This window comes from Rutidosis leptorrhynchoides, chromosome 3, assembly GCF_046630445.1.
Source record: "Rutidosis leptorrhynchoides isolate AG116_Rl617_1_P2 chromosome 3, CSIRO_AGI_Rlap_v1, whole genome shotgun sequence".
Taxonomy (NCBI): domain Eukaryota; kingdom Viridiplantae; phylum Streptophyta; class Magnoliopsida; order Asterales; family Asteraceae; genus Rutidosis; species Rutidosis leptorrhynchoides.
This window is the reverse complement of record NC_092335.1, coordinates 673,078,398-673,092,036: the sequence shown is the minus strand read 5'-3', so window position 1 is coordinate 673,092,036 and position 13,639 is coordinate 673,078,398. Positions and strand designations below refer to the sequence as shown.

At 37.7% G+C, this 13,639-nt stretch overlaps 2 protein-coding genes across 3 annotated transcripts; one reads left to right on the top strand and one right to left on the bottom strand.

Annotated features, from left to right (window-relative positions):
• The first annotated feature begins 5,650 nt into the window (after positions 1-5,650).
• Positions 5,651-6,916, top strand: LOC139902629 (uncharacterized mitochondrial protein AtMg00810-like). The gene has a single exon (XM_071885236.1). It carries the CDS (start codon positions 5,651-5,653, stop codon positions 6,914-6,916), a length of 1,266 nt encoding a protein of 421 aa, XP_071741337.1.
• An 882-nt stretch (positions 6,917-7,798) lies between these two features.
• Positions 7,799-10,290, bottom strand: LOC139899377 (monothiol glutaredoxin-S2-like). Of its 2 annotated transcripts, XM_071882207.1 has the most exons (2): positions 10,277-10,290; positions 7,799-8,103 (listed from the first exon to the last, which is right to left on the bottom strand). In XM_071882207.1, the coding sequence occupies exons 1-2, from the start codon at positions 10,288-10,290 to the stop codon at positions 7,809-7,811; spliced, it is 309 nt and encodes a 102-aa protein (XP_071738308.1). In that variant the 3' UTR covers positions 7,799-7,808. The 2 variants fall into 2 exon arrangements, with proteins under 2 accessions (XP_071738308.1, XP_071738307.1); XM_071882206.1 differs by lacking the exon at positions 10,277-10,290 and having other exon boundaries at positions 7,799-8,117.
• Between the last annotated feature and the right edge of the window lie 3,349 nt (positions 10,291-13,639).

Sequence of the window (13,639 nt, the reverse complement as noted above, 5' to 3'; positions counted from 1 at the left end):
CCACCCATTTGAAGAAGTTTACTTCCAACCTTTTGATCTAACTCCACCACTCTTTGATTCCAAGATTTTTTCTTATCTTTTTCAGTAACTTTGTCCAAGTAACTTGAGGTAGTAACCTTGTTCATAATCTTATTCAATTCATATTCATATAGCTATCTTATTTTGTGGTATAAAATTTTAACAACAAGAACATAGTTTGAATGATTTCAAACTTGTTCGCAAACTAAATAGATCCTTCTAACTTGACTTTTAAAACACTTCAAGACCTGTAATATATCATAATGATATGCTAACCTAACAAGATATAACTTGGTTTTACAAAGAACATCTTAAAAACTGAATCTACGTCGTCGAAGTGCAACCGAGGGCTGTTTTGGGTTGGATAATTAAAAACCATCTTGAACTTTGAATTGGAAGTTCATGTTCTGGAAAAATTATATTTCTTATGAATATGTTAACACATAAAAATTTCATGGTTTAACTCAAAGTGTAAGTATTTTTAGAAAAATGATCATTAAATGTTGTTTTTCTGATGGAAAATGATCACTTTCATAAGTTTCACCAAAGTTTGACCTATAACCTATGATTTCGAATACAAACTAAGGTATTTTCAGTTTATATTCTTAAAATTTGACTCGATCCAAGGAAGTGGCAAGTTGAACCAACAAAAACGGAGTTGTAATGAAGAAACTACGACTAAAACAAGATTGGGTATCCGAAGCTAGTTTAGCTACGAAAATATTTGGAGAAAAAGTAAATTAATCATATCTTTTCTAATTAATATGATATTTTATATATAATTACTTATGATTTGATTTTATATATTTCAGGACCACCCGTAAACAACACGAGAAGATTAATCATAAGACCTCATGATTGTACGCAACACGTCATTTGACAACACGGTACTTTATGTACGCAACACGTCATTTGACAACATGGTACCATGGGTCGAGATTAATTCTGATCAATACGAATACGATGGGATCTTTGTTTATTTTATTTAAGCAACTAATTGTGGACCACTAACATCGGACTGCTAACTACGGACGAAGAAAATATTAAAAGTATATATATATATGTAACGATTACTTAAAAAGAAAATATGTTGATATATTATATATATGGTTAGGTTCGTGATATCTATCGGAGACCAAGTCGAATTAAATACCTTCAAGGCAAAAGTGAGTTTCATTTGCTCCCTTTTTAATTGCTTTTGCAATATATATTTTTGGGCTGAGAATACATGCGCTGCTTTTATAAATGTTTACAAAATAGACACAAGTACTTAAAAATATATTCTACGTTGAGTTGTACCACTGGCATATTTCCCTGTAGCTTGGTAACTACTATTTACATGGGTATTGTAAACGCGAATCCTGTTGATAGATCTATCGGGCCTGACAACCCCAACCGGACTGGACGACCAGTATTCAACGGTTGCACAGTACTTCGTTTTGGTGACTACACTTGGTACGGTGTAGTGAGATTTCATAATAAAGGGAATATGCGACGTTGATTAAATGTTAAGTATGGTTACCAAGTGCTCAACCACTTAGAATGCTTTACATACACTTGCGAGTGTATTATGTTTATGATTATGAAATCTTGTAGTCTATTAACTTATTGAAATGATTGTTATGATAAACCTATGAACTCACCAACCTTTTGGTTGACACTTTAAAGCATGTTTATTCTCAGGTATGAATTAAGTCTTCCGCTGTACATTTGCTCAATATAAGGACATTACTTGGAGCCGATCATCGCAATGGGACCGAATGTTGATGACTTCGTCCAGGTGGATTAGGACGGGTCCTTTCACGAGAATGGTGAACCCGAAAGTTACTTTGAGGCAAGAAAGACAAAAGAATCCATACAATGGGAGCTTGCCATGAAAGAAGAGATGGAGTCACTTGAGAAGAATAAAACTTAGTCACTAGTGAAGTTACCTCATGATAAAAGGGCGTTGCAAAGTAAATGGGTGTATCGAATCAAGAATGAGTTAGATGGCAAGAAAAGGTACAAGGCTCGTTTGGTAGTCAAAGGCTTTCAACAAAAGGAAGGGGTTGGCTACAAAGAGATATTTTCACCGGTAGTTAAAATGACTACTATCCGTTTGGTACTTTCTATGGTTGCATCCGAAGACTTACATCTAGAGCAACTAGATGTGAAGACAGCATTCTTGCATGGTGATCTTGTTGAAGAGATCTACATGAGGCAACCCGAGGGCTTTGAGGTAAAGGGTAAAAAGAAGTGGGTTTGTAAGCTAAAAAAAAGTTTGTATGGATTGAAGCAAGCACCTCAGCAATGGTACTTGAAGTTTGATGATTTTATGAAGAAGAATGGTTTCTTAAGATGTGAAGCGGATCACTGTTGCTACTTGAAGAAACTCAAGTCCTCTTATATAATCTTATTGTTGTATGTTGATGACATGTTACTTGCAGGTTCCAACATGTCCTAAATTAACAAGTTGAAGGGATTACTTTCTCGTGAATTCGAGATGAAAGATCTTGGTGGTGCTAGGCAAATACTTGGCATGAGTATTGTGCGTGATCGTGTGAAAGGTACTCTATACTTGTCTCAATCCAAATATATTGAGAAAGTAGTAGAGAGGTTTAATATGGAGAATTCAAAGGCTCGTTCTATGCCTTTGGGTAGCACGATTAAGTTATCGAAAAGTCAATCACCAAAGATGGTAAAAGACAAAACGGATATGGAAAAGGTTCCATATGCATCGGCCGTGGGTAGTATTATGTATACCATGGTTTGTACAAGACCCGATATTGCTCAAGCGGTGGGAGTTGTAAGTCGTTATATGTCTAATCCGGGGAAAGAGCATTGGGAAGCGGTCAAATGGTTGCTTCGTTATTTGAAAGGTAATTCTAATATGGGATTGTGTTTCTCCAAAAACAATCTGATACTTAGGGGTTATGTGGATGCTGATTTAGGTGGATGTGATGATTCGGAGAAAAGCACTACGGGTTATGTTTTCACAATAGGGAAGACGGCAGTTAGTTAGTTGGATGTCTCGACTACAAAAGAGTGTTGCTTTATCAACCACCGAAGCCGAATATATGGCTATTGAAGAAGCTTCTAAAGAGCTTGTTTGGTTGAAAAACTTCTTAGGTGAGTTGGGTAAAAGACAAGACTATTACGTCTTGAATTGTGATAATCAAAGTGCAGTTCATCTTGGGAAGAATCCGGTGTTTCATAGTCTTACCAAACACATCAAGATAAGGTATCATTTTATTCGACAATATATAAATGATGGTACTTTATTATTGTAAAAAATCCTTGGTACGAAGAATCCTACTGATATGTTTACTAAGGTTGTTACGACAGAGAAATTGAGGTTTTGCATTACCTCAATTGGTCCTCTAATGAATTGATGAGAGAAGACCCCAACTAGAGAATTAGAGAGTTAATGTTTCAATTCTAACAAGTAGTGTTGAAGACCTTGTATCGAAAGTCTGCTCATCCGAAGTATGTGTTGAGTGTACGTGTCCTAAATGGAGTTTGGCGGTATAATGGTGGTTTAACGTTCTTGGTTAGATCGTTGATATTTTGGGTTGACGAAGGTTGGGTTTGTTCAAAGTCTCCAAGTGGGAGATTGTTGGAGATATGGAGAACTTTAAACAATTAGAGGGAAGATTCTAGGAAACTCACACGAAGCTTCTACGAAGCTGTCAGGAAACTTACATGTAGCTTCCATGAAGCTGTCAGGAAACTCGCATGAAGCTTCAAGGAATTGTTTTTATCTTACTCCTTAAACCATTCTATAAATAGACCCTCTTGTAACTCATTGTAAACACACCACAAATATTCAGTAAATACATTCTCTAGTTGGTCCGTGGACTAAAGCAATCACAACGATTGCATATAACTACGTTATCTCTTGTGTCGATTTACATTTCTTGCATTTATAATCTTTCGTTCATTAAGTGGGTTAGTAATCTTGTAGAATTTCAATCGGTGAGTGATCTTGTTGAATCACTTGCGTTGTTTTGGGTCCTAATATCCTTACACCTTATAATGTAGCTTCCGTCCTTACTAGACACAATGCGTTTTGGGGCTATAAGCACAGCAGATCCCATGAGAACTCTGCAGTTAAGCGTGCTCGAGCGGGAGTAGTACTAGGATGGGTGACCTCCTGGGAAATCCTCGTGTGGTCACCAAGAAAAAGCCGTGTGCCTACTGGCAAAGCGGACAATATTGTGATCTCGGTAAGGAGGGATGTTACATGCACGGTAGCATCTTACATGTACAATGACATTTATAACCTTGATATACCGTTAAGAAGTTGTTTGCTGCAACATATCATGGAGGGGTAAAATGATATTATGTATGTAAATGAATATGGTGATGAATGTTGTACAATATAACCCTCTAAAGCATATTTAGTGGTGTAAGGATAAATTTTGGTGCCCAAAATGAATTATCCTCTTTTTATCTTTCAATCCTTGAGCATATGCTGAGGTGGAAAAGTATTTTTCCAAATTGGGTAGACACTTTTTTCTTATTGCAAGATTTTAAATAATATGGAGGATGTGAATAGTTTCCTACCACCAATTGAGCTTTAACCAAAAGTACGTTCTAGGATCAAGTAATTGTGAACAAAAAATATCAAAAAATTTGAAAAACACTCAAGAATCAAACATATACCTAATGTACTATATTCATCTTAAAAAATGGGGTATGTAATTTATCAATGTGGCAATACGAGATGAACCCAGAATTTTATTTCAAAATCACATCACTCTTAGTGAATTATGCCTGTTTACGCGTCGAATGTGTGGTTATAACTTTGAATAATAATAATTGTTGTGATGACCTAAGGTAACCGAATTATGCTGATTCACCACATGTCCCAATAATTTGGTTGCAAGTCATGAACATGTAATTTACATCATGAACTGCACCATATAAATATACGTATTCATATCCGAATCAAAAAGTGTTAGTTTGTTTTAGGACTTCTAACATCCTGGGAAGAACAGATGAATCTGATGATCAATGTGCAGGAAATTTTATCTCATGAATCTATATGTATTTTTGCATCAAATGGGTGTAGGATACCACTTATATGTTTACTATGTTTAAATTTTTTAATCGAAGAATACTATATATGTCGAAATTCAAATAGAATCATACGATTACAGTACTAGATACACAAGTAATATGTGTACTTAAAGGTCATCTGACAACCCACTTACCGGACTGGTATTGACCATATCACAATCCAAAGACCAATATGTTTAAGTCACCATAAGTGAGAGTAGAAAGTTACATATACATTGTAAAACGTAGCATTTAATTTTGTTTAAGTGACCGCGAATCGGTATTGTCTGGTTAAAAATTTTTTTTACTGTGCTGATAAGAAAGTTCTTACAATTTGTTATTTATTGCATTATTATTAACAAAATCTAATGCTCTTTAAAGATATATGCTCTGTTTTATATGTTCTGTTATTGTCTTTATGTGAAGAGGTGTCAATTTTGACCCAAATGCTATGGGCCGCTTTGTATGCTTTGATATCTCAAATGGGTCATAATGGGTTTTCTTAAATCTCAAGCTGTTAGTATTTTTTATATCAGAAACGGGTCAATTTGGGTTTTTTCATATCTCAAACGGGTCAAATAGCAAAAACGACATGGATCGGCTCAATGGTTCAAGAGTCACTCAAAGTTTTTGTCATGAAACGTTTAGTCCCGTCGTCAAACCCGCTACTATTCGTACTATTTTGAGCATTGCCGTTTCCAACAATTGGTCTATTCACCAACTTGATGTTAAGAATGCCTTCTTACATGGACATTTAGCCGAAACTGTCTACATGCATCAACCGTTAGGTTTTTGCGATCCTAATAAACCGAATCATGTGTGCTTGTTAAAACGACCGCTTTATGGTCTCAAGCAAGCTCCTCGTGCTTCGTACCAACGGTTTGCAGAATTCGTATCAACTATTGGTTTCGTCAACAGCAAAGTCGATCATTCGTTATTTGTTTATCGTCATGGGAAAAACACGGTATATCTACTATTATATGTTGGCGATATTATATTGGTTACTTCGTCTAATGTCTTGCATTGTAAACTTTTAGAACTTTTGGGCAAAGAATTCGCGATGAAGGACCTTGGTCCTTTGAACTCATTTTTGGGCATATCGGTTTCTCGTACCACTAAAGGTTTATTTCTTACACAACAAGCTTATGCCCAAGATATCATAGCTCGAGCAGGTATGCTGTTTTGTAATCCATGTGCCACACCTGTCGACACTTTAGGCAAACAAAGTGCAACCCTTGGAACTCCGTACTCAAAACCGACACTTTATCGAAGTCTAGCTGGTGATTTACAATATTTAACCTTCACCCGTCCAGATATTTCTTACGCGGTGCAGCAGTTTTGTTTACACATGCATGCACCTTACACATCTCATGTACATGCTCTCAAACGCATTATCCGATACATTCATGGTACGATTTCCATGAGACTTCATATCAGGCTGTCTTCTTCGCGTGACTTAGTGGCATTCACTGACGCCGATTGGGCAGGATGCCCAGACACTCGACGATCGACTTCAGGTTATTGTGTTTATCTAGGCGATAATCTATTATCTTGGTCATCAAAGAGACAACCCATTGTGTCTCGCTCCAGCGCTGAAGCTGAATATCGAGGAGTAGCAAATGTTGTAGCAGAAGTTTGCTGGCTACTAAATCTATTAATGGAATTACATTGTCCTCTTCACAAAATCACGCTTGTATTTTGCGACAACGTAAGTGCCATCTACTTATCGGGGAACCCGGTTCAACACCAACGCACTAAACACATTGAACTTGATATACATTTTGTACGCGAAAAAGTTACTCGGGGACAGGTTCATGTCTTACATGTTCCAACACGTTTTCAGAGACATTTTTACTAAAGGCTTACCAAGACTATTATTCGAGGAGTTTCGATCCAGTCTGTGCATTCGACCTCCGAATGCTTCGACTGCTGGGGCGTAATAGTGTATAGTCGGACTTGTATTATCTAGTGTACATGTATCACGTGTTTGTATTTGACACAGTATGTAGTCCAGAATATTAGCATAGTTAGTTAGCTACAATAGTGGACAATTAGCTTATCTTAGTTGTATAAATACATGTATCTGTAGATCAATGAAATCAATCACAGAATTATTATTTACAATTTTCAATGCTTACGACTTTCTAACCTTTTAAAAAATATATATATAGATTACTGTTGTAGTACTACTGTTTTTCGGCTCATAATTAACGCAATGTCCATGTTACACGAAGTACTTTAAGTTTCAAAAGCATATTTAGCAAGCCATTCCACTTCTACCTATTCTCTTTGAAGCCATACTAAGTATATCCCATTTCAGTTTAACCCATTTTGACCTGTTACCCAACCTGCATCTTGCCATGCTCAGATGCAGAATTACATGGCCTCTACAATATCAAGTTTCATTTTTTTAATCATGACCTGGTTTCGTTACCTTCACAATTAATGAAACATAGCAAAAGTCATAATGGGTCGATGGGTCAAAAGTAGTTTATAGTCTAATTTGAATGCATACAACCGTCTAGACATAGAAACTCTTCTTGATTTTAAAAAGTAGGTTATTATATTACTACATGTGAAAGATGTAATATGCATACATGGTCATGGACTCAATAACAAAGAAAGAAAAAGAACGCAAAAAACAACCCTTTTCTTTCCCGCTCTAACAACTTTGGGAGCATCAAACTGCTCCTATAGTATATTAAAGTAACTTTATAATTCCAAAACTTAAATATAGTTACCGCATCTCATTAAACCCATATAGCATTAGCCCTTAGTAGCAATGGAACCAGCTGACCCTTTAGATGAAGAGCCATTATCTCGTTGGCCCCCCCAATCAGCGCTTGCCCGATGAACACGGCTGGTATGCTCGGTTTACATCCTAATGCCTTAAGTTCTTTCTCTATTTGTTGTCCCTTTTGAAGCTCATCTAGCTCATAAACAGTTGGATTTGCTCCAAAACTGCTTATCAATGTCTTAATCGTGTGGCTCATGCAGCACGAGCTTTTGCTGAATATAACCACCGATCTCTCGTTCACCAATGCTCTAACCATGGCCATTTCTTGAAAGTAGTAAATTGAAACTGAGAACTAAGACTGAACTTGTTAGAAAAGTAGATGTGTTTGAAAGTTGAGATTTTGTTGTGAGTATATTGAGCTCTTACGAATGCTATATATAGATATATAGATGATAGAGTTTGACACTGAAAAGGAGAGATTCTTTTTTCACTTTAATATGCTATAGTATCGTTTATCAGGCTGTACATATCGCTTGAATTATCATAGTGTAGTATGACAAGATGTTACTCCGTATATTGATATGCACGGTTGCATCTTACATGTATAATGACATTTTTAACTTCGATAGACCCCTTATGAAGTTATAACAACAACAATATACAAACCCGTGTTTGCTGTAAGGATTAAAGGACCCAAACAATAAGATTAATCACTGAGATTAATCACCCACTTCGACAAACGAAAGACAATAAAATAAGAAAATTAAAGAACACGAGATTTAACGTGGTTATATGTAATCGAATGTCGATTACTTTAATCCACGGACCAACTAGGATATTTTTATTGATATAATTCGTAGATACAACTGAGGGTTACATTAGGATGCTTTATATAGGCCAAAACATCTTGGAGAACAAGAAAAACATAAATTTGGAAACTTCTCGCCAAACGAAGCCGCGCCGCGCCCAGACGAGCCGCGCCGCGCCTCAAAGGCATATTTCCGGACAGTAGGTTTCCCAAATTTGATGCTCTGATCACACGCTAGTGTTAGAGTGTAGATTAGAAATGAGCCCGGCCCGTTTGTGGGTTTAGGGTTTCCTAGGGTTTTATGCACTCTATATATAGTGTCTAATGTAATCGATAATAATACGGGGTTCTATTCATTAACATGGTATTAGAGCGGGTTTGATCCCGAAACATACCGCTGCGTAACGCTCTCTCTAAGCCGCCCCGTCAAACCTTCCTATCTCCATCTTCTATCTCACCCAAAAAAAAAGAAAAAAAAAAAAAAAAAAAAAAAAAACCTAGCTAAAGAACCCGCCGTAAGAGAAAAAAAAAACACACACACACACATTCCAAAACACGTACGCATGTTGCCGATCTGTTATTCCCAACAAAATATTTTATTTTCGTATTGATTTTTTTTTTTTTTAGTCAACACACAAAACCTTAGATTCCTTCAACTCCCTTATTCGTAGACTTGTTTTTAAACCGGGTTGTATTTTACCGATCGATCTGCCATCACTTTATTTTATTTAGCAACTTTTTTTTCTTTTTTAACCACATGTCGTTTACTAACAACAACCCTTGTCGATTTCATCCTTTGTTTTTTATTTTTTGTTTAGCGTAACATGTAATTTTTAGTTTTATTTTTTTAATAATCGGCGTGGGGATGAGCCGCCTATCAAGACTAGGTTCCAAACCCCGAAAAAAAAATGAATAAAAGAACAAAAAAATCTCTTTTTGCAACTTTGATGAAGATTGGTATTGTCGGCAAAGTTATTTGCCCAAGTCCTGCTCAATCCTTAGGCAAAGCAAGCCACGACGTAAAAAAAAAGTTACGGAAAAGGAACGCAGTCAAGCAACGCAACTAATCAACGATTATCAGTCAATTCGGTGCATCAAACAAGAGAAAAAAATGAGTTATTTTATTTTATTTTTATTTTTTTATATTTAGTGTTACCTTTCAGTCCGAGCTTTCGCGATTTCGCCGCTCGGCCTGCGGGGGAGTGTTAGAGTGTAGATTAGAAATGAGCCCGGCCCGTTTGTGGGTTTAGGGTTTCCTAGGGTTTTATGCACTCTATATATAGTGTCTAATGTAATCTATAATAATACGTGGTTCTATTCATTAACAGCTAGCCGCGTCGCGCCTTCCAAGGCCGCGGCGCCTCCCCTGTTCGTCCGAATCCTTTGTTTTGATATCCTTCACATCCAACATTCTCCCACTTGAAGATAATCAAAACCATGACTCACATTTTGTCAACCCATCATACCAACCTAACCAAGATCGCCAAAGCACCCTTTACCGCCAAACTTCATTTGGGACACGCACACTCCTATCACATACGCCAGATAAGCAGACTTTCGATACAAGGTCTTCAACACTTCTTGTTAGAATCGAATCATCATCTCTCTATCTCCCTAGTCGGTCACCACCTTCTCATTAGTTCATGAGAAGACCCGTTGAAGCTATGCAAAACTTCAACTTGTCCATTGACACCACCTTAGTAAACATATCCGCGGGATTCTTCATACCAAGGACTTTCTCCAATGTCAAAGTACCATCTTCAATACGTTCTCGAATGAAATGATACCTCATATCAATGTGTTTGGTGCGATTATGAAACACCGAATTCTTCGCGAGATCGATTGTACTTTGGTTATCACAATATAAGACGCAATTGTCTTGTCTTTTACCCAACTCACACAAGAAGTTCTTCAACCAAACAAGCTCCTTAGAAGCTTCCGCAATAGCCATCCTTTGTAGTCTAGACATCCAACTAACCGCCATCTTACCAACCATGAACACATATCACGTACTACTCTTACCCGAATCACCAAATCCACCCAAATTTGCATCCGCATAACCTCTTAGTACAACATTGCTTTTAGTGAAACACAATCCCATACTAGAAGTACCTTTTAAATAACGAAGCAACCATTTGACCGCTTCCTAATGCTCCTTCCCCGGATTAGACATATAACGGCTTAAAACTCCCAATGCATGAGCTATATCTGGTCTCGTACAAACCATGGCATACATAATACTTCCCATGGCCGATTTATAAAGAACCTTTTCCATCTCCGCTTTGTCTTCTTCCGTTTTAGGTGATTGATTCTTCGACAACTTTATCGCGCTACCCAAAGGCATAGTACGAGCCTTTGCTTTATCAACATTAAACTTTTCTACTACTTTCTCAATATACTTGGATTGAGACAACTATAGAACACCTTTAGCACGATCACGCACAATACTCATTCCAAGTATCTGCTTAGCACTACCAAGATCCTTCATCTCGAACTCTTTTGAAAGCATACCTTTCAACTTATTGATCTCGGACATGTCGGAACCTCCAAGCAACATGTCATCAACATATAACAATAAGATTATGTAAGAAGACTTGAATTTCTTCAAGTAACAACAATGGTCCGCTTCACATTTTACAAAACCAACCTTCTTCATAAACTCATCAAATCTCAAGTACCATTGTCGAGGTGCTTGCTTCAATCCATACAAACTTTTCTTTAACATACAAACCCACTTCTCTTTACCTTTTACCTCAAAGCCCTCGGGTTGTTGTAGATGTAAGTCCTCGGATGCGACCAACGAAAGTACCAAATGAATAGTAGTCATCTTCACCACCGGTGAAAATATCTCTTGGTAATCAACCCCTTTCCTTTGTTAAAACCCTTTAACCACTAACCGTGCTTTGTACCTCTTCTTGCCATCAACCTCATTCTTGATTCTATACACCCATTTGTTTTAAAACACCTTTTTATCATGAGGTAATCTCACTAGTGACCAAGTCTTGTTCTTCTCAAGTGACCCCATCTCTTCTTTCATAGCAACCTCCCATTGTATGGATTCTTTGGACTTTCTTACTTCAAAGTAACTTTTGGGTTCACCATTCTCGGTATAGAGCAAGCAGTTTGTTGATGGAGAATACCTACGATTAGGTTTGGGCACTCTAGTCGAGCGTCTAAGTATAGGAGCAACCGGTATGGTTAGACTGGTCTCATTAGCCTCCTCATCACTAGAACTCGCACTATGTTTGGAATTATCACCGCTATCCGAACCATCCCCATCATTTCCAAGATCCGACCCATCACCATTAATCGGCAATTCATTATTCTCCGAACTCCCACTAGAACCCGCAAGATCATAAAGAGAAACATCGTCAAGAATAACATGATCCGGTTTTTGACTCCCCGTTTCCGGTTTGCCATAGACCGAATCTTCATCAAAGATAACATCACGCGATCGAATAACCTTTCTAGCTTCATTATCCCAACAACGATAGCCCATCTCATCCGAACCGTAACCAATGAACGTACACTTCTTTGACTTAGCTTCAAGTTTATCTTTATCAATATCTTTGGTTTTCACACACACACATTACACCCAAAGATTCTAAGATGATCATAACTAACCTTTTTACCTAGCCATTCTTCCTCGGGAATTCGGAAACCCAATGGTGTTGAGGGTCCCCTATTAATCAAGTAAGCCGCCGTATTAACCGCATCCGCCCAAAACATCTTTGGCAAATCGGCATGTAGTCTCATACTCCTAGCCCTTTCATTCAACGTACGATTCATACGTTCGGTGACCCCATTGTGTTGCGGTGTTTCCGGTACCGTTTTAAACATTCTAATATCAAACTTTGCACAATGGTCTTTAAACTCAAGACTACCATAGTCTCCTCCATTGTCCGACCTTAAGCACTTGACCTTTAAGTTTGTCTGATTCTCAACCATAGCTTTCCACTTCACAAAAGTACCAAAAACTTGGGATTTAGCTTTAAGAAAATAAACCCATACCTTTCGAGTGTCGTCGGACATAGTAACGAGAACCTCCATGTGATTCTACATTCATTGGCCCAAAAACGTCCGTATGAACTAGTTCCAATTTCTTCAACTTTGGTGAATTCCCCGATTTAACAAAAGTTACCTTCTTTTGCTTCCCATAAGTACATGGTTCGCAAAACCTAAGCTCTATCTTTTTCAAATCTGGAATCCTCCCACTCGAACTAAAAACCTTCATACCCTTCTCACCCATATGCCCGAGTCTTCGGTGCCATAGAGTAGAACTAGCCCCAACGTCAACCGTAGCAATCACCGTGTCTTCTTCAAACACCTCAACCATATAAAGAGTTCCCCTTTTATGTCCACGAGCTACGACACTACTACCCTTAATCACCTCCCATTGGCAATTCTTAAAAGTAACCTCATTACCTTCTTCATCTAATTGACCAACCGAGATTAACTTCTTCTTTAACTTAGGAATAAACCTCACGTTCTTCAAAGTCCAATTAGAACCAAGAGTAGTCTTTAATACAACATCTCTTATACCTTTAATCTCGAGACTTTTGTTGTTTGCCAATCTAACTTTACCTTGATACGTCCGAAAATTCCTCATCACGCTCTTAGTGGGAGTAGCGTGAAACGAAGCTCCCGAATCCAAGACCCAAGACTCCACCGAACTTTCAACACTACATAATAGTGCATCCTCCGTATCTTCCGCGGTCAAGTTAACATCTTTAACCGGAGCATTCTTGCAATATCTTGGATAATTCCACTTTTGATTGCAACCCCAACAAATAACGTCACTTCGGTCTTTCGATGGATACCTCTTCTTGAACTTCCCTTTACCCTTCTTCACACCACGATCAACTTTCCTACCACGGTTATCGGTACTTAACAAAGAACCGGATAACAATTCCCCGAACTTCTCCTACGAGTGTCTTCTCCGAGAATTAAATCCCTAATTCCTTCATACGCAAGCTTAGTAGTACCGATAGAGCTACTAACCGCGGTAATCGTACCCGACTAACTTTTTGGCAATG